The following is a 21,918-nucleotide window of genomic DNA, read 5'->3' as shown; positions in this document are numbered from 1 at the left end:
TGCTTTCTATCACTAAGCCAGTTACTAACCCATTTACACACAATTTCCCCCAGACCAAGCATTCTCATTTTGTGTACCAACCTCTTGTGCGGCACGGTATCAAACGCTTTGGAAAAATCGAGATATACCACGTCCAATGACTCACCGTGGTCCAGCCTATAGCTTACATCTTCATAAAAACTGATTAGATTGGTTTGACAGGAGCGATTTCTCATAAACCCATGCTGATATGGAGTTAAACAGTTATTCTCATTGAGATAATCCAGAATAACATCGCTCAGAAACCCTTCAAATATTTTACCAACAATAGAGGTTAGACTTACTGGCCTATAATTTCCAGGTTCACTTTTAGAGCCCTTTTTGAATATTGGCACCACATTTGCTATGCGCCAATCCTGCGGAACAGACCCTGTCGCTATAGAGTCCCTAAAAATAAGAAATAATGGTTTATCTATTACATTACTTAGTTCTCTTAGTACTCGTGGGTGTATGCCATCCGGACCCGGAGATTTATCTATTTTAATCTTATTTAGCCGGTTTCGCACCTCTTCTTGGGTTAGATTGGTGACCCTTAATATAGGGTTTTCATTGTTTCTTGGGATTTCACCTAGCATTTCATTTTCCACCGTGAATACCGTGGAGAAGAAGGTGTTTAATATGTTAGCTTTTTCCTCGTCATCTACAACCATTCTTTCCTCACTATTTTTTTAAGGGGCCTACATTTTCAGTTTTTATTCTTTTACTATTGATATAGTTGAAGAACAGTTTGGGATTAGTTTTACTCTCCTTAGCAATGTGCTTCTCTGTTTCCTTTTTGGCAGCTTTAGTTAGTTTTTTAGATAAAGTATTTTTCTCCCTATAGTTTTTTAGAGCTTCAATGGTGCCATCCTGCTTTAGTAGTGCAAATGCTTTCTTTTTACTGTTAATTGCCTGTCTTACTTCTTTGTTTAGCCACATTGGGTTTTTCCTATTTCTAGTCCTTTTATTCCCACAAGGTATAAACCGCTTACACTGCCTATTTAGGATGTTCTTAAACATTTCCCATTTATTATCTGTATTCTTATTTCTGACCTTTGACCTGAATACTATATTTATATAGCTTACCATTTGCTGTGTGTCCATGTTTGGGACCTGTTCTTGTTCAACCCTTGTTCACACTGAGGTCATTTTGATGCCTGAAAAAATACATACCATGAGATACGGCCTTCCCAAAACCCTGTCTGATGACAAATGCACACTTAGCAGGATGCAGCAGGCCTCCACTGATAAAGGCTAGGGGCGGCACAAGTGCAAACTACCTGATAAAAACAGCCACCCCCACCCCAACATTGCAGGAGTTGGCTGCCTAGTAGAAAAAAATGCACATTGATATAACTCACATAGGACGTCAGTCACACGGTTTTTGATATTAGTGGTAGGACCCGCAATATTATGGGGACCCTTGATATTGGGTTGCAGGCTTACTTTATTTTGGCCAAAATATTATGCTTTTTCTATGTTAGCCATTTTGATGCCTGGTAAGGTTTTAATACTAGAAATTAGAACCATCCCAAGTTTGGGTCCACTTTGATGCTGATGGAATGGCATTTACGCTTTTTTTTTAAATCAAAAATGGTGTTTACGAAGTACCCTATTTATTTATGTGCACTATTGCTTTTTCGTTTTTACATACAGCAAGGTATATGTTCATTTTGTTTCTGTCTTAGGTTTTGTCTGTTTACTAGTCAATGCTCATATATTGCATGTATACCAAGTTATCAAGTTATGCTCCAGTTCATTTTTTTCGGTTTAGTTTCAGGTTTCTGCATTTAGTGCAGTTAAAGGTGTGGCCTCCCTTCCTTGGAGTTGAGCTGGACATAATATTTATATAGCTTCCCATTTGCTGTGTGTCCATGTTCTTGTAAGGTTTTAATACTAGAGGGTAGGACCATCCCGAATTTGGGTACATCTTGACGCTGGTGGGATGACTTTTAAATCAAAAACGGTGTTTACGAAGTACCCAATGTTGTTTATATGCTCTATTGCTTTTAGTAATTTACTTTCAGCAGGGTATATGTTCATTTTTTTCTGTCTTAAGCTACCAAAGATACCTTGCAGTTGCTTTCTCCCTTCTTATTCAGAACAAATAACAAATAGAAAAAAAACTCTTGCATATTTACAAGGCAGTAATTATTTCTTTCTCACATGTATCTCTCCTCTTCTGGCTTGCAGTGTAGCAATGAGTATTTCTGGAACATGTCCCATTGTACACTTCATCCTAAGTCATGTGAAATTAATTATCGCCACCCACTCAATAATATAAGTAATAATCTACGAGCAGAGGCCAGTTACTTCATAGACAGCTTTAATATAATTCATAGAAAATTTGCAGGCTAAGGGGTTTCTGACGGCTTGGGGAAGTAATCTTAGACGTGTCCCCTGTCTCCTTCTGACTCACTTGTGGCTAGGGCATATTTTCCATATTATCATTAGCTTCCATCACGTCTAAACTCATCAGTTAGGGTGTGGTACATACTTTTCACTTAACAGACTCATCCTATACATGCTTTCCGCTCTCATCTTTTCCTTTGAACACAGGTATGTATTGTATTCATCAGGAACATAAAGAGTAAAACAAGCTCCAGCAGAGGGAAGAAGCTGCCAAGAGCAGCGAGCGGCTGACATGTACAGTGCTAGCAGTTGGAGGCAAGAAGAGAAGGGCGGGTGTGTTCCTAGGCTGACTGTATGAATCACTGACTGCTGCAAATTCTACCATCATTTATTTTTTTGCTCCAATAAGAACGTCCTAAAGATAAAAAAATTAAATAAAAAATTAAAGCCTGTGGGAACAGTAGGAACGTAGAACAGTCCGTGGAGAACTTGAAACTGACCGAACAAGATGCTGCAGAAGGGCCTGCTCATATTCCCTCATATTCTTTGCTTCTTGACATCATACGCTGCGTCAGGGTAGGAATCATTAAATTTGTCTCAATGCGGGAAGTGTTACATAGATTAAATGATGTAATTATTAGACGTCATCTGGAAATATAACAGGCCTCACTCTTAGCTGTACGCTGGAACAAGGCAACTATGCATGTGTTTTATGTTTAGTGCACTCCATAAATCCAGAAATGTTAAGTAGCTTCACTGAGAATTGAAGTGTAAAAAATGCAGACATTTATTCTTTGTAGAGAAGGCTTTTCCCATTGGACTAATCACACATGAGAAAAAGAGTTCTCTGTGCACTAAAAACGTTTAATTATATGAAGCCAAACTTGGTCATGTGCACATTTCAGCAATGTATGCATGTTGTAATTAGTTAAGTAATCATAATTGGAATTCCTAGGTGCATGTCTACTTTTTAAGCACAATTTGCTTTAAACACAATGTGTTTTAATTTATGAATGGCTAATAAAATGTTATTAAATATGAGAAGAATCGTTATTTAAAAGTCAGCCATGTCATTTTACTGATGTGACTAAAGTACATTTTGTATAATTTTTATTAATTAATACATAAATGTAATTATTACATCGATACAAAGTATTTAATTCAAATTAATTATTGTCTTGCCTATGCATACTTGAATCTATCAGTAAGATCGACCCCCCACCCCAAACTCCATATTTATATCGCCATATATGTCTTATAAGTCCATTTACACTTTTAATATATTTTATCTGTGCTGCATTCCTGAAAAATCAGAATTTTAGTTCATATGCAAAGGAGGCATGAAGTGCTCAGGGTGTGACAAAGCACTTCCTGGGTCACTGCCTCTTGAGGTTTTTTCCCTCCCAGCGCTAGCCTGTTTTGCTTTATTGATAGCTCACTGTCTCAGAGACATCAGGCACCAGCAATGAAAATCAGACACTGAACTGTCAATCAAGCTAACCTTACCCTCTCCTAAATCTCCTCATACTTCACTGAACATTTAGCATATCCCATTCCCATGTGATCTGCTCATCCTGCCCCTCTCTATTGATGTCCCCTAAGGCTCTTTCCTGGGAGCCCTTCTCTTCTCCATCTATACCTTTGGCCTGGGACAACTGATAAATTCCCATGGCTTCCAGAACCACCTGTATGATGATAACTCTCAGATCTACCTTTTTCCCAGACGTCTCCTCTCTGCTGACCAGAATCCCAGAGTATCTATCAGCCGCACCTTCTTTCTTCTTTCAAACTGCTATCTTGTATCATCTCCTGCAATCTGTCCTTTCCTCAATCCTGAATCTATTGAAATGCTAGTGCATGTCCCCATCATCTCCCACCTTGACTACTGCAATATCCCCCTCTGCGGCCTCCCTGCTAACACTCTCACACCACTCCTGTCCATCCTTAACTCTGTTGCTGGAGTAATCACCTTTCTCCTTGCTACTCCTCCAGTTCTCCCCTCTGCAAATCCATTCTTTGGCTCCCTATTCCCCAACATATCTAGCAAAACTACTAACATTAACATGAAAAGCCCTCCATAATGTCTCTTCCATATATCTCTGAACTAATCTCCCGGTACCTTCTGACACATGATCTCCTTTCCTTCCAAGACCTCCTTCTTCCCTCCACACTTATACAGTCCTCACCCAATTGCCTCCAAGACTTCTCTCGAGCATCACCTGTTACTGATGAATCAATGGAGCTCTAAAAATAATAAATAAAGATGATTGTGCTGGGTGGGGAGGCAATCTGGAGATGGACTAGCTCATTAATTTCTCTGTCCACTTAAGGTATTCCAGTTATCATATTATATACAGTCATGGTCGAAAGTGTTGGCACCCTTGAAATCATTCTAGAAAATGAAGTATTTCTCCCAGAAAATTATTGCAATTACTGTATTTTTGGACTATAAGATGCACCGGACCATAAGATGCACCTAGGTTTTAGAGGAAGAAAAAAAATTAAAGCAGAAAATGTGGTCATGAGGTCATGATGCATTGTTATGAGGAGTGCGGCTGACATTGTTATAGGGGTAATGTCCCCCATTTCTGTACTAATATCTCCCATCCTGGTATATATGGCCTCCAATCCAGGTATACATAGCCCCAATCTCCATTCTGATATACATGGCCCCCATCCCTATCCTGGTATACATGTTCGCCATCTCCATTCTGGCATATATGGCCCCTATCCCCATCCTGGCATACATGGCCCCAATCCCTATCATAGTATACATGGCCCCCATCCCCAGCCTAGTATATATGGCCCCTTTATCCCCATCCTTTTATACATTGCAACCCCATCATGGTGCACAGATAAAAAATAAACAATTCTACTCACCTTTCTTCCTCTCCCTCACAGCACTGTATCCTGTGCTGATGCCAGAAGCTGTTTTCATTGCGTAAGCAGTGCATGACGACACTGCCATGTGCCTTCACATGCTGAGGTCAGCTGCCGGAATATTCAATGTTCCCCACGCCCAGGAGTATGGGCATGGGGAGCAGTGAATATTTATTCTGTTTAATAGCAGGCACACTGTTAGCCGCAGCTGATGGCTTTCTGCAGTGGCTGGGTGGTCACGTGTGCCCGGTTATTAAAGAGTATGAATATTCACTGCTCTGCACTCCCAAAGTCCCTTCCCCCTCTCGTTGGAAAAAAGTGCGTCATAGAGTCCGAAAAATACAGTACACATTCTTTTATTTACATGTTTATTTTCTTTGTATGCATTGGAATAACACAAAAAATAGAGAGAAAAGGGCAAATTGAACATAATTTCACACAAAATCCCCAATATGGGCTGCAGAAAATTGTTGGCATTTTTCCAAAATTGTGGGTAAACAACTTTGTTTCAAGTATGTGATGCTCGTTCAAACTCACCTGTGGAAAGTAACAGGTGTGAGCAATATAAAAGTCACACCTAAAACCAGATAAAAATGGGAGAAGATGGCTCAATCTTGGCATTGTTTGTCTTTGTCTGCCACACTAAGCATGGAAAACAGAAAGAGGAGAAGAGAATTGTCTGAAAACTGGAGAGCCAAAATTGTTAAAAATATCAATAATCTCAAGACTACAAGTCCATCTCCACAAATCTTGATGTTCCTTTGTTCACAGTGTGTAACATAATCAAGACGTTTTCAACACATGGCACTGTAACTATTCTTCCTACACGTGCATGGCATTGATAAATTTGTGAAAGGTTGTGATGCAGGATAATCCAGATGGTGGATAAGCAACCCCAATCAAAGAAATTCAAGCAGTCCTGCAGACTCAGGGTCCATCACTTTCAGCACAAACTATCTGTTGACATTTTAATGAAATGAAACACTGTGGCAGGAGCCCAAGGAGGATCCCACTGCTGACACAGATACATAAAACCGCTACACTGCAGTTTGCTAAAATGTACATGAGTAGGCCAAAATCCTTAGGGCAAGGCATCTTGAGGACAGATGAGACCAAGATAGAGCTGTTTGTTAAAGAATATCATTCTACTGTTTACCTAAAATGGAATGATGCCTACAAAGAAAAAAACACAGTATCTACAGTCAAATATGGTGGAGGTTCAAAGATATTTTGGGGTTGTTTTGAAGCATCTGTGTGTAAGGCATCATGAAATCTGAAGATTACCAAAGGATTTTGTGTCATAATATAGTGCCCAGTGTCAGAAAGCTATTTTTATGTCCTATATCATGGGTCTTCCAGCAGGACAATGACCCCAAACATACTTCAACAAACACCGAGAAATGGATGGAAACAAAGGAGAGTTCTGAAGTTGCCAGCAATGAGTCCAGATCTGAATGTCATTGAAGAACTGTGGGGAGACCTGAAAATTGTTGTAGGGGAAGGCAACCTTCAAATATGAGAGTCCTGGAGCAGTTTGCAAAAGAAGAGTGATCCAAGACTCCAGTTGAGAGGTGTAAGAAGCTTGTTGATGGTTATAGAAAGCAATTGATTGCAGTTATTTTATCCAAATGGTGTGCAACCAAATATTAAGGTGTAGGTGCCAACAATTTTGTCCAGCCCATTTTTGGGGTTGTGTGTGAAACTACTCCCAATTTGCTTTTTTGCCTGTTTTTGTTGTTGTTCAATACACAGAAAGGAAATAAACATGTGTATATCAAAATGTGTAATTGCAATAATTTTCTGAAATACTTCATTATCTGAAAAAATTTCAAAAGTGTCTACACTTTCTACCATGACACTCACAATTGCTCAATTTGTCCTCCTACCTAATTAATTATTTTCTTTCCCATTAGGTCTATGACATCACATGGTTAAAAACAGAATAGATGAATCCTTGTTAGCTCTATGTAGAAACAGGAAGTCTTTTCACTGCATGAGTCATCATGACCAGAGAAAAGAAGAGAATTAACCGAGTAGAAAGGAAAAATAGGCAATCATGCAGTGGCTGGCAAAGTATTCACACCCCTTGGCTTTTTACCTATTTTGTTATATTACAACCTCTGCTTAAATAATGTTGTAATCCGATTTGCGTGTGATGCATCAGCACTAAATACTCTAAGTTGGTGATGTGAAGTGAGAAAAATATGAAAATATTTAGAATTGAGAGTCCTCGGTGGTTGATACCTTTTAAAGGCTGACTGAAAAGATGGAACAAATTGCAAGCTTCCAAGACTACTGAGGTCTCTTCATCAATCAGACATAGACTAATACAAAATCTGAAGAATCATATATTCATAGACAACACAGGACAGAAATAATGCAATAGATAAGACAAGTGACACAAAGCAGAACTATCATTATGGGAGAGGGCTAAACAGTTGTGGCCATAAATATTGGAATAGTTTATGGAACAGGTCACTTGTAGTGATGGGTGAGAAGCATTGTTGCTCGGGTCTCCCTGAGCATGCGGTGATCTCCGAGTATTTGGATGTGCTCGGAGATTTAGTTTTCTTCACCTCAGCTGCTTGATTTACGGCTGCTGGACAGCCTGAATACATGTGGGAATTCCCTAACAAACAGGCATTCCTTACATGTATTCAGCCTGTCTAGCAGCCATAAATCATGCAGCTGAGGCAACGAAAAGTAAATCTCCGAGCACATCCAAATACTCGGAGATCACTAGAGCATGTTCAGGGAGACCCGAGCAATGAGTATACTCGCTCATCACTAGTCACTTGTCTTATCTATTGCATTATTTCTGTGCTGTGCTATAAATATGTGATTCTTCAGATTTTGTATTAGTCTTTTGTATTCATCTATGCCTGATGAGAAGACCTGTGTAGTCTTGAAACCTTGCAATTTGTTACCATCTTTTCAGCCATTAAAAGGTATCAACCACTGAGGACTCTCAGTTTTATTTTTCTGTCTACTGGCTAACACGGTACAAAGATATATTATATTTCCTGTAAGAAAAATATAGGCATAAATTAAATTTATAGGATCAAGTAAATAAAAATTGGCATGTTCATATGTTTTTGACCCTTTTGCTTTGAAGCCCCTAAATATTTATAGTGCAAGCAATTAACTTCACAATTCACATGCTTAGTGAAGGGAAGTCCAGTCCACCTGTGTGCAATCTAAGTGTCACATGGTCTGTCAGTATATACACACATTTTCTGAAAGGTCACAGAGGCTGCAACACCATTAAGCAAGAGGCACCAATGACCAAACAACACCTTAAATACCAAGTAGATCTCAAAACAAGTCAGGGACAAAGTTGTGGAGAAGTATACATCAGAGTTGAATTGTAAAAATATATCCCAATCTCTGAGTATATCCATTATTATAAACTGTAAAAACATGGTAGCAAAACAAACCTGCTAAGAGGGGGCTTCCCGCCAAATCTCTCAGCCTGCACAAGAAGTGCATTAATGAGAGAGGCAGCACAGAGACCAAAGGTAACCCTGAAGAAGCTGCAGAGTTCCCAAGCAGAGACTGGAGTATCTGTTCATATGTCCACAGTAAGCCATACTCCATTGCTCCATAGAGGTGGCCTTTATGGAAAAGTGGGCAAAAAAAGGTTTTACTTACAATTTTTGCATGTAAGGCTTGTTTTGCATTTGCCAAAATACATGAAGGAAACTCCCCAAGTGCATTGAGGAATGTACTTTAGTCAGATGAGACCAAAATTGAACTTTTTGGCTACTAAGAAATGCTATGTCTGGCGCCAAATCAACACAGCTCATTAATCCAAGAACACATCCCCACAGTGAAACATGATGGTGGCAGCATCATGCTGTCGGGATGTTTTTAGGCTGCAGGGACAGGGAAAATGGTCCGAGTTGAGGGGAAGATTGATGGTGTGAAATACAGTGATGTTCTTGAGCAAAACCTGTTTCAGTTTGTCAGTGATTTGAAACACAAAGCCACATAACAAGGAAATGCCAAATCATTTTAAAAAATGTGTAAGCCTAAAAATATACCAGAATATAAACCTACAAAAACTATATTCAAACATTATGCAGAAAATACGTTAAAATTCATGTTGCTTTAATATTCATAATAAAAACATAGAACAAAGCAATTATAAAATAAAAATCAGTAAAAGGGAAAAAAGGGTGTGGGAATAAATTAAAATAAAAGGAAGAGGGGGATGGATGTGCACAATGTATATAATATATGAAGAGTAATAAGGTATTGGAATAACAAACCAATGGTCAAATTATTATGTCAATGTGGTAACATACAAAAGGAGTCACATTTCATGTATAATACAATAATGAAGTAATATAAATAAAAATTATCATTATTATTAATAAGGGTGCACTGTGCAACAATTGATAATAAGATGAGAAATAATAACATGGTAGCCAAAGTATTAATGACAAGGATGCTAATACCATTCAAGAATATCACATTTCAGTAATATGATACAATGATAAGATGAGGAAAGTGCAGTGTTTAATAAATAATAATATTAAATATGTTGTGACAAAACATAACACTATCCAGGAGAATCACATTTCATCAGTACAATGCACTAATATAGATAGCGAAAGCGCGCTGTGCAGTACATAATAAATATAAATAATGTTCACAGCTGTAGGCATGTTCTTTACATGAACTGATGCAAACCCTCAAAAAACAGTGAATTTACAGTTCGTGAGGTAACACAAAAAATGCTGAGGGAGTGTGTGAATACTTTTGCAAGCCAGTACACAATGCTATATAATATGATGATTGCAGTATGTTAAGAGGAAAAAACTTAGATGGAAGTGCTTAACATAACACCTCTTTTGCATGTGAATTAAAATGCTAATTTCTTGGGAATACAGCAACAAATAGATGCTGTACACATGGCAATGAATTTACATTACAAAGACATGCATGTCCATATGTACAACATGAAGGCGTGGTGGTGGTGGGGGGGTGTGCTACTGACAGATTCCCTTTAAAGCTTTTTTAACTCTGAAAAGTTATTGTCAATGGACCCAGGACCTGACGGGGAACATAGTAATGTGTGAGTATTTTTTATTACCCCGGCCTGGACACATTAACAACAACTTTAAAAAAAAGGGAAAACCTCTATAAGCCAACTTTTACGTATCTGCAACAAAAAAAAGGACATGCCAATAATACATTTGACTGCAGGTATGTAGCAGATTGTTTACTCAGTATTAGTGGAGATTTAACCCCTTAGCGACTGCCGATACGCCTTTTAACGGCGGCCGCTAAGTGTACTTAAACCACAGCGCCGTTAATTAACGGCGCTGTGGAAAAAGTCAATAGCGCCCCCCAGAGGCCGATTTTCTCCGGGGTCTCGGCTGCCAGGGGTAGCCGAGACCCCAGAGAACATGATTCGGGGGGGTTTTAACCCACCCACATTTGCGATCGCCGGTAATTAACCGTTAACCGGCGATCGCAAAAAAAAAAAAAAAAAAACGCGATCTCTTTTTAATTTCTCTGTCCTCCGATGTGATCGCACATCGGAGGACAGAGAAAAGGGGTCCCAGGTGGCCCCCCAATACTCACCTAGCTCCCCCGATGCTCCTCGTGTCTCCCGGTGGGCGCCGCCATCTTCAAAATGGCGGGCGCATGCGCAGTGCGCCTGCCGGCCGGCACCGGGAGAATCTTTGGGGTCTTGGCTGCCGGGGGTAGCCGAGACCCCAAAGAGCATGATCGGGGTCGGTTTTACCGACCCCTGTTTTGCGATCGCCGGTAATTAACTGTTTACCGGCGACCGCAAAAAAAAAAAAAGTAAAGTGTAATTCTCTGTCCTCTGATGTGATCGCACATTAGAGGACAGAGAAATAGGGGGATTCGGGGACCCTACAATACTCACCTATGTCCCTGGATCCTCTTGCTGCTCCTCCTGGCCGCCGGCAGAAGAACATGGTGGACGCATGCGCAGTGCGCCCGCCATCTGTCTCCATCTGCCGGCCGGCAGGAGAACAGCAGTTGGGGCTAAAATTAGGGTTAGGGTTAGGGGTAGGGGTAGGGGTAGGGTTAGGGTTAGGGGTAGGGTTAGGGTTAGGGGTAGGGTTAGGGTTAGGGGTAGGGTTAGGGGTAGGGTTAGGGCTAGGGTTAGGGTTAGGGGTAGGGTTAGGTTAGGGGTAGGGTTAGGGCTAGGGTTAGGGCTAGGGTTAGGGCTAGGGTTGGGGCTAAATTTAGGGTTAGGGTTGGGGCTAAATTTAGGGTTAGGCTTCTTTCACACTTACGTCGGTACGGGGCCGTCGCAATGCGTCGGCCCGACATACCGACGCACGTTGTGAAAATTGTGCACAACGTGGGCAGCAGCTGTAGTTTTTCAACGCATTTGGCTGCCCAATCTGTGTCCTGGGGAGGAGGGGGCGGAGTTACGGCCACGCATGCGCGGTCAGAAATGGCGGATGCGATGTACAAAAAAACGTTTCATTGAATTTTTTTTGTGCCGACGGTCCGCCAAAACACAACTGATCCAGTGCACGACAGACGCGACGTGTGGCCATCCAAGTCGGCAATACAAGTCTATGGGCAAAAAACGCATCCTGCGGGCACATTTGCAGGATCCGTTTCTTGTCCAAAACGACGGATTGGTACGGAATGTCAAACGACGCAAGTGTGAAAGTAGCCTTAGGGCTAGGGTTAGGGTTGGGGCTAAAGTTAGGGCTAGGGTTGGGGCTAAAGTTAGGGTTAGAGCTGGGATTAGGGTTAGGGTTTGGATTAGGGTTGGTATTAGGGTTAGGGTTTGCATTAGGGTTACGCTTGGGATTAGGGTTAGGTTTGGGATTAGGGTTAAGGTTAGGGTTGTGATTAGGGGTGTATTGGGATTAATGTTAGGTTTGAGGTTAGGGTTGAGATTAGGATTAGGGGTGTGTTGGATTTAGGGTTTTTATTAGGGTTATGGTTAGGGTTGACATTAGGGTTGTTTTGGGGTAAGGGTTGTGATTATGGTTAGGGTTAGTGATTAGGATTATGGATCAGGTTGGGATTAGGGTTAGGGGTGTGTTGGGGTTAGGGTTGGAGCTAGAATTGGGGGTTTCCACTGTTTAGGTACATCAGGGGGTTTCCAAACACGACAGCCAATTTTGCGCTCAAAAAGTCAAATGGTGGTCCCTCCCTTCTGAGCTCTGCCGTGCGCCCAAACAGTGGGTTACCCCCACATATGGGGCATCAGCGTACTCGGGATAAATTGGACAACAACTTCTCTTTTTTATTTTCACGACTCTGCATTCTAAACTTCTGTGAAGCACTTGGGCATTCAAAGTTCTCACCACACATCTAGATAAGTTCCTTGGGGGGTCTAGTTTCCAAAATGGGGTCACTTGTGGGGGGTTACTACAGTTTAGGTACATCAGGGGCTCTGCAATCGCAAAATAATGCCCACAGGCCATACTATCAAAGTCTGCATTCCAAAAAGGCGCTCCTTCCCTTCCGAGCTCTGCCGTGCGCCCAAACAGTGGTTTACCCCCACATATGGCGCATCAGCGTACTCGGGATAAATTGGACAACAACTATTGCAGTCCAATTTCTCCTGTTACCCTTGTGAAAATAAAAACTTGGGGGCTACAATATCTTTTTTGTGGAAAAAAAAATATTTTTTTATTTTCACGACTCTGCATTCTAAACTTCTGTGAAGCACTTGGGCATTCAAAGTTCTCACCACAAATCTAGATAAGTTCCTTGGGGGGTCTAGTTTCCAAAATGGGGTCACTTGTGGGGGGTTACTACAGTTTAGGTACATCAGGGGCTCTGCAATCGCAACATAATACCCGCAGACCATTCTATCAAAGTCTGCATTCCAAAAAGGCGCTCCTTCCCTTCCGAGCTCTGCCGTGCGCCCAAACAGTGGTTTACCCCCACATATGGGGTACCAGCATACTCAGGACAAATTGGACAACAACTTTTGGGGTCCAATTTCTCTTGATACCCTTGTGAAAATAAAAACTTGGGGGCTAAAAAATCTTTTTTGTGGAAAAAAAAATATTTTTTATTTTCACGGCTCTGCATTATAAACTTCTGTGAAGCACTTGGGCATTCAAGGTTCTCACCACACATCTAGATAAGTTCCATGGGGGGTCTAGTTTCCAAAATGGGGTCACTTGTGGGGGATTTCTACTGTTTAGGCACATCAGGGGCTCTCCAAACGCGACATGGCGTCCGATCTCAATTCCAGCCAATTCTACATTGAAAAAGTAAAACGGCACTCTTTCTCTTCCAAGCTCTGCGGTGCGCCCAAACAGTGGTTTACCCCCACATATTGGGTATCGACATACTCAGGAGAAATTGCACAACAACTTTAGTGGTCTAATTTCTCCTGTTACCCTTGTGAAAATAAGAATTTGTGGGCAAAAGTTCATTTTTGTAGAAAAAATGCAATTTGTTTTTTTCACGGCTCTACGTTATAAACTTCTGTGAAGCACATGGGGGTTCAAAGTGCTCGCCACACATCTAGATAAGTTCCTTAAGGGGTCTAGTTTCCAAAATGGTGTCACTTGTGGGGGGTTTCCACTGTTTAGGCACATCAGGGGCTCTCCAAACGCGACATGGCGTCCAATCTCAATTCCAGCCAATTCTACATTGAAAAAGTAAAACGGCACTCCTTCTCTTCCAAGCTCTGCGGTGCGCCCTAACAGTGGTTTACCCCCACATATTGGGTATCAGCGTACTCAGGAGAAATTGCACAACAACTTTTGTGGTCTAATTTCTCCTGTTACCCTTGTGAAAATAAGAATTTGTGGGCGAAAAGATCATTTTTGTGTAAACAAAAGCGATTTTTTATTTTCACGGCTCTACGTTATAAACTTCTGTGAAGCACTTGGGGGTTCAAAGTGCTCACCACACATCTAGATAAGTTCCTTAAGGGGTCTAGTTTCCAAAATGGTGTCACTTGTTGGGAGTTTCCACTGTTTAGGCACATCAGGGGCTCTCTAAACGTGACGTGGCGTCCGATCTCAATTCCAGCCAATTCTGCATTGAAAAAGTCAAACAGCGCTCCTTCACTTCTAAGTTCTGCGGTGCACCCAAAAAGTGGTTTACCCCCACATATGGGGTATTGGCGTATTCAGGAGAAATTGCATAACAAAATTTATGGTTACATTTCTGTTTTTACACTTGTGAAAATAAAAAAAATGGTTCTGAATTAAGATGTTTGCAAAAAAAAGTTAAATGTTCATTTTTTCCTTCCACATTGTTTCAGTTCCTGTGAAGCACGTAAAGGGTTAATAAACTTCTTGAATGTGGTTATGAGAACCTTGAGGGGTGTAGTTTTTAGAATGGTGTCACACTTCATTATTTTCTATCATATAGACCCCTCAAAATGACTTCAAATGTGATGTGGTCCCTAAAAAAAATGGTGTTGTAAAAATGAGAAATTGCTGGTCAACTTTTAACCCTTATAACTCCCTAACAAAAAAAAATTTTGTTTCCAAAATTGTGCTGATGTAAAGTATACATGTGGGAAATGTTATTTATTAACTATTTTTTGTGACATATCTCTCTGATTTAAGGGCATAAAAATACAAAGTTTGAAAATTGCAAAATTTTAAAAATTTTCGCCATATTTCCGTTTTTTTCATAAATAATCGCAAGTAATATCGAAGAAATGTTACCACTAACATGAAGTACAATATGTCACGAAAAAATAGTCTCAGAATCAGCGGGATCCGTTGAAGCATTCCAGAGTTATAACCTCATAAAGTGACAGTGGTCAGAATTGCAAAAATTGGCCTGGTCATTAAGTACCAAATTGGCTCTGTCACTAAGGGGTTAAATATACTGCAAACAACACAAGCAAAAAGTACTTTGTAGCCAAATTGTCCCCATAACCGTGCCCTCATACAAGTGTTGCCAGAGTGCATCCAGAATAGTGAACATTGGCATGTCAAAGTTTGGGGTGATGAGAATTACTGTTATTGTGAACAATTAAGCATGTTGAAGATTAAATATTCTCTGAAAAGGCTAAAGTTGAAGATTACATATTTGCTCTGTATTTTAGGCAAACAAAAAAAATTGTCATTATTTACAATTTAAAAATTACAAAAAGGAAAATGGGCAAATTCTGCAAATTCAGAGTGCCGATCTGGCATCAGTTGAACATCCCTTCGGCGGATACTAGCTACTCACAAATGGCACTCTTACAAAATCTAGCTGCCGGCACGCTGAATTTGCAGAATGGACAAAACAAAATTGGAACAAGACCCTCAGTTTACACAGAACATTATGTTCAGTGATGAACAAACTTTTTTGGGTGGGCCATTTATATGGATACACCTAAATAATATGGGAATGGTGACAGTTTTCTCGTGTAGGGTGTCTTGCATTTAAATCTGCTGCAATGACCTGGGTACTGCATTCACCAGACATCAACACAATTTCTATCCGCTCCTCATGTGTTAACCTCTGCGACATGTCAATTGCTGTAAACAAAGAGAAACATGTAAATAACTCATGAAAGAATACAGATATGTTAAAACCAAGCACACCATTGTTTTTCTTGTGAAATTCTCAATAAGTTTGATGTGTCACATGACCCTCTTCCCGTTGGAAAAAATAAAGTTGGATCCAAAATGGCCGACTTTAAAATGCCATGGTCTCCACCCATCTTGAAAGTTTTGCCCCTCCCATATACTAATGTGCCACAAACAGGAAGTTGATATCACCAACCATTCCCATATTATTTAGGTGCATCCATATACATGGCCCACCCTGTAGAAGTCATCCTCTTTTCAGCTTCAGCTTTTTTACAGATGGTGTTATGTTTCCATCAAGAATTTGTTGAAATTTCATTGAATCCATTTTTCCCTGTACCCTGAAATGTTTCCTGTGCCATTGGCTTCAATACAACCCCAAAGCAAGATTGATCCACCCCATGCTTAGTGGTTGGCGAGCTGGTCTTTTCCTGAAATTCTGTGCCCTTTTTTTCCGCACATTCCTTTGAGCTTTGTGGCCAAAGAGTACTATTTTAACTTCATCCACAGGACTTGTTTCTAAAATGCATCAGGCTTGTTTAGATGTAATATTCCATGTTTCTGATGCTGAATTTTATTGGGAAGACTCAGGAGAGGTTTTGTGCAGGTGTCTCTGAAGAATAGAACAATGTATGACTACAACTCCAGAGTCTGCTAAATGTTTCTGGAAGTCTTTTCCAATGAAACATGGTTTTTGATTTGCCTCTCTAACAATCCTACGGGCAGTTCTCACTGAAATTTTGCTTCATCTTCCAGACCTTATCTTGATCTCCACTGTTCCTGTGAACTGCCATTTTTCACTACATTATGAACTGAGGAAAGAGCAACTTGAAAACGCTTTGCTATCTTCTCAAAGCCTTCTCCTGCTTTGTGGGCCTCCACCATTTTAATTTTCAGAGTGCTAGGCAGTTGCTTAGAAGAACTCATAATTGCTGTTTTTTTGGCACAAGGTTAGAGGCTGTGTTTTTATAAAGTTGGGAAATTTGCATGACCTGGGTTTTCCTAACGATGATGGTGAACAAACCATAACCCTAACAGGCTAATTAGGATCTAAGCATCAGCCCATTTTCTTTTTTGCAATTTTTAAAATTTTTAAAAATTACTATATATATGTTTTTTTTGGCATAAAATATAAAGGAAATGTGTCTTCTTTAAATTTAGGCCTTTTAGAGATCATTTAATCTTCAACGTGCTTAACTCTAATTTTGACCAGTGGTGCCCAAACTTTACATGTTAATAGTTGCTACACCTACAGAGCCCCATAGCTGTGCAACATTTGTTTAGTACAGCACTAAAGTTTTCACTAAAATCAGCAGGAAATTAGGCATCTACTTAAAGAGTTTGTGTCATAAATGTAAATCCTGTCAATATGGGCAGGGTCGGACTGGGGTGTCCACCAGAGGAATGGACTCTAGGAGCCCACCCTACAGCTATATGCAAATACAGTTAGGTCCATATATATTTGGACAGAGACAACATTTTTCTAATTTTGGTTATAGACATTACCACAATAAATTTTAAACAAAACAATTCAGATGCAGTTGAAGTTCAAACATCGTCAATAAACACTAGTGACCCAGTGCCACTGGCAGCCATGCATGCCCAAGCCATCACACTGCCTCCGCCGTGTTTTACAGATGATGTGGTATGCTTTGGATCATGAGCTGTGCCACACCTTCGCCATACTTTTCTCTTTCCATCATTCTGGTAGAGGTTGATCTTGGTTTTATCTGTCCAAAGAATGTTCTTCCAGAACTGTGCTGGCTTTTTTAGATGTTTTTTCGCAAAGTCCAGTCTAGCCTTTTTATTCTTGATGCTTATGAGTGGCTTGCACCGTGCAGTGAACCCTCTGTATTTACTTTCATGCAGTCATCTCTTTATGGTAGATTTGGATATTGATACGTCGACCTCCTGGAGAGTGTTGTTCACTTTGTTGGCTGTTGTGAAGGGGTTTCTCTTCACCATGGAGATTATTCGGCGATCATCCACCACTGTTGTCTTCCATGGGCGCCCAGGTCTTTTTGCACTGATGAGTTCACCAGTGCTTTCTTTCTTTCTCAGGATGTACCAAACTGTAGATTTTGCCACTCCTAATATTGTAGCATTTTCTTGGATGTGTTTTTTCTGTTTTCGCAGCTTAAGGATGGCTTGTTTCACCTGCATGGAGAGCTCCTTTGACCGTATGTTTACTTCACAGCAAAACCATCCAAATTCAAGCGCCACACCTCAAATCAACTTCAGGCCTTTTATCTGCTTAATTGAGAATGACATAACGAAGGGATTGCCCACACCTGTCCATGAAATAGCCTTGGAGTCAATTGTCCAAGTACTTTTGATCCCTTTAAAAACAGGGTGGCACATGTTAAGGAGCTGAAACTCCTAAACCCTTCATCCAATTTTATTGTGGATACCCTCAAATGAAAGTTGAAAGTCTGAACTTCAACTGCATCTGAATTGTTTTGTTTAAAATTCATTATGGTAATGTCTATAACCAAAATTAGAAAAATGTTGTCTCTGTCCAAATATATAAGGACCTAACTGTATCTGTCATTATAGTGGAGCATCGGCTGTAAAACACCAGCGGCTGCTGCACATCTACCGTGTGCCCCAATAACTGGGATGTATAATTACGGTAGTTTACATTAATAGGGTTCTTGGTTAAAACAAGTTATCACTGATTCATGGGCTCCACAGGATAGGTGATCGCTTAGATCCGACCATTAGAAACTGCACCGATCGGAAGAATGGGGAAGTTTTATCCCTGACAGGACACTTTTATCACTATTTTAAAATGCAGCGGCAGGTGGGATTTCTGACCGCAGCTCCATTCATTCTCTTTGGGGCTTCCAGAAAAAACCAAGTGCAGCCACTGAGGGAATGAATGGATCAGTGATCTAGTCGGACATGCCACTCCAGTCTAATGGGAATAAAGAGTTCCACATTTTGCTGAATGGGTCCAAGCAGTCAGACCCCCACCAATCAATACGTTATCACTTATCCTGTGGAGAGGTGATTACTTTTTTCCAAAGGAAACCCCCTGTAAGTGCATCTCTGCCGCTGTGTACAAAGCATTAAAACTAATGGAAATAACGAATCTTCTCCTAATTAATATAAGAGAGAACAAATGACCGCCATACACAACACAATCCACTATACCAAGACCAATAATATCACATACAGGAAGAAATACCACCACACCATGACCAGACCACATAGTGACCGAATAATACTACATACAAGGGACAAATACTGCCACACCATGACCAGATCACATATTACCACCACTTGGTGACCAAATAGCACATACAAGGGACAAATACCACAACACCATTTCCAGACCACATATTACCACCACATAGTGACTGAATACTACAATACTGATCAGTAATAAAAAAAAATTAAAAAAACACAATACTATCACCATAAGTGCCAGTATTCACTGGAGATCTGTACTTAGTAGGCAGTGTCTGTGTAGAGGTACTACAGAGATCACTGGTGGTATTATACACAGGAGCTCTGTATATAATGTATAGGTAATACAGTGACCACTGGTGACATTGTACACAGGACCGCTGTATATAGTATACAGTGTATAGTGTCAGTGTATAGGTAACACTGACTCACCAGTGACGTCTCTAGGTGAAGTCCTTCATCTTTCATCCAGCACAGATCGCCATCATTTCTTCCAGCCAGGACTTGATTCTGCAGGAAATAACAGTTATCTCAAGCTCCGCTTGCAGAACACATTACTTAATTTTTCACAGCTTCTACATTACATCACATGAAGAAAAAAAGGCGATATAGTGTCACTCTACACAGTAACAGGACCGCCCCCCCATTTAAAACAGTATACTCAAAAAATAAAATAAATACATCACTGCAGTAATAATATCCCTTAATTAGCCACTATGGTAATAATATTCCCCACCCTGGCCCCATTCCTTGCTCCAGCCATATGTTCTCGCATCCTGCCCTCATGAGTATCCATTCTACCCCATATGATCTCCCCATCCTGCCCCATCAGTCTCCATCGTATCCATCCTGCCCCATGATCCAATCTTGCCCCATGTCTTTCATTCTGCCCCGTGTCTCCAATCATGCCCCGTATCTACATTCTGCCCATGCCTCCAGTCCTGCCCCCAGTGTGTCCAGCAATCTGCCCCAGTGTTTCCAGCATATTACCCCTAGTGTGTCCAGCATATTACCCCCAGTGTGTCCAGCAACCTGCCCAAGTATGTCCAGCATATTGCCCCAGTGTCCAGCAATCTGCCCCAGTGTGTCCAGCATATTGCCCCAGTGTGTCCAGTATTACCCCCAGACAGCGTGTCCAGCAATCTTCCCCAGTATGTCAAGCATATTGCCCCAGTGTATCCAGCATTTCCCCCAGACAGTGTGTCCAGCAATCTGCCCCAGTATGTCCAGCATATTGCCCCAGTGTGTCCAGATTTGCCCCCAGACAGTGTGTTCAACAATCTGCCCCACTATGTCCAGCATATTGCCCCAGAGTGTCCAGCATTGCCCCCAGACAGTGTGTCCAGCAATCTGCCCCAGTGTCCAGCATTGCCCCAATGTGTCCAGCAATCTGCCCCAGTGTCCAGCATTCTGCCCCAGGGTCTCCAGCATTGCCCAAGTGCGTCTAGCATTGCCCCAGTGTGTCCAGCAATCTGCCCCAGGGTCTCCAGCATTGCCCCAGTGTGTCCAGCATTGCCCCCAGACAGACAGAGTCAGACATAAAGAAAAAAAAAATAAAATCCTCACCTCTCTCGTTCCCAGCACAGGTCCGGTGCACTCAGCGTCTGTCTGGCTCTGCAACGCTCAGGACAGAGAGGCTGAGTGCGCAGTGATGACGTCATTGCACCCTCTGCCCTGAGACTTTGCAGAGTCAGAGGGTACTGAAGACGCTGCAGCTGCCGCAGGAACCAGGAGAGGTGAGTATTAGAAGGGGAGCCCAATGCCAGGGGGGGGGGGGGCCTGGTCGTGGTGGCGGTCGACGCCGCCCGAAGATTTAAAGGGCCCGCGTCTTTTTTTTAATTTTCTTCCTCCTCCTCCTCCTCTCTGGGTCGGGGCCCACCGGGCATTTCACCGGTATCCCGGTGGGCCTGTCCAACCCTGAATATGGGTCATATGGACATCATAGAGGGAGGTAAGGGTTAGGAACTTCTCTGCAATGATGGTGAAATGCTTAAAAGTGGCTCCTGTCCTTTGAGGACCCCATTCGCCCATGCATTGGATATACAGCCTCTTATTTTAATGGCTGTCGTGTAATGCCACAATTAGTAGACAACACTTCCCGACAATAACATCTGATCAGTCAGACAAGCCAGATCAGCAGAAAAAAGTCAGACAACATATTGAAGAGACAATATTTATTGCCAAAAAATCCTGCTGATTATGCAAATTTCCTGCAGCTGCTAGTATTTTCCTTTGCCTGCTTCATATACATAGACCTCCCTCTGCTGGCTATTCTTGTAATTGAGTCTCGCCGCATAATGCAGACATAATCTTATGTATGCAAAGCTGTAATAGTAACAGTACTCTGTGTCTGGGTTCTGGGCACATGTCTTTGGTGCAGAAAGCCATAGATTTTTCTTTGCTTTGCAATATGTTGGTGTAATTATTATAATCATGGTAGGTGTTTTCACTGCATGATAAATATACTACAAGTGATGTCCGACAAGCTGTGTGGCACACGGACAGTGATATGTCATTGTGCTGTGATTTCATGGGGTATATATTGCCTGTACAATCTGATCAGTTGCCAGAAGGTAAATGCTTTCTAAATTGTTCAAGGAAAAGGAAATAAGCGGCATATCCATCCATGATATGTAAAAATTTAGTTCATGCTTTATTCAAGATTCATTAAAAACATGGAATCCAAAAAATATATATAAATACCTGATGCATTTCTGGCATCCAAGCACCCTTAGTCATAGGATAAGGGTGCTTAGATGCCAGAAACGCATCTGGTTTTTATATATATATTTTTTGGATTCCATGTTTTTGATGAATCTTGAATAAGGCATGAACTAAAGTTTTACATATAGTGGACGGATGTGGCGCTTATTTCCTTTTTCTTGAACTTTTGGCTGAGCTTCACCAGCAGGACCGGCACCCGACACACAGATTTCAGCCTCTAATTCGGCCTTACTATTTTTTCGGC

The 21,918-nt window shown here is 41.2% G+C and overlaps 1 protein-coding gene across 1 annotated transcript in view; it reads left to right on the top strand.

Moving 5' to 3' along the window:
• Positions 1-2,770: 2,770 nt before the first annotated feature.
• Positions 2,771-21,918, top strand: part of CD109 (CD109 molecule) — a 395,644-nt gene continuing 376,496 nt past the window's right edge. The window contains exon 1 of the mRNA XM_069726553.1: positions 2,771-2,946. Coding sequence (XP_069582654.1) covers positions 2,879-2,946 — 68 coding nt within the window. The 5' untranslated portion in view covers positions 2,771-2,878. The remainder of the gene's footprint in view (positions 2,947-21,918) is intronic.

Source organism: Ranitomeya imitator, chromosome 5 (genome assembly GCF_032444005.1).
Source record: "Ranitomeya imitator isolate aRanImi1 chromosome 5, aRanImi1.pri, whole genome shotgun sequence".
NCBI lineage: Eukaryota > Metazoa > Chordata > Amphibia > Anura > Dendrobatidae > Ranitomeya > Ranitomeya imitator.
The sequence above is the reverse complement of the archived record's forward strand: the minus strand, read 5'-3'. Positions and strand labels throughout refer to the sequence as shown.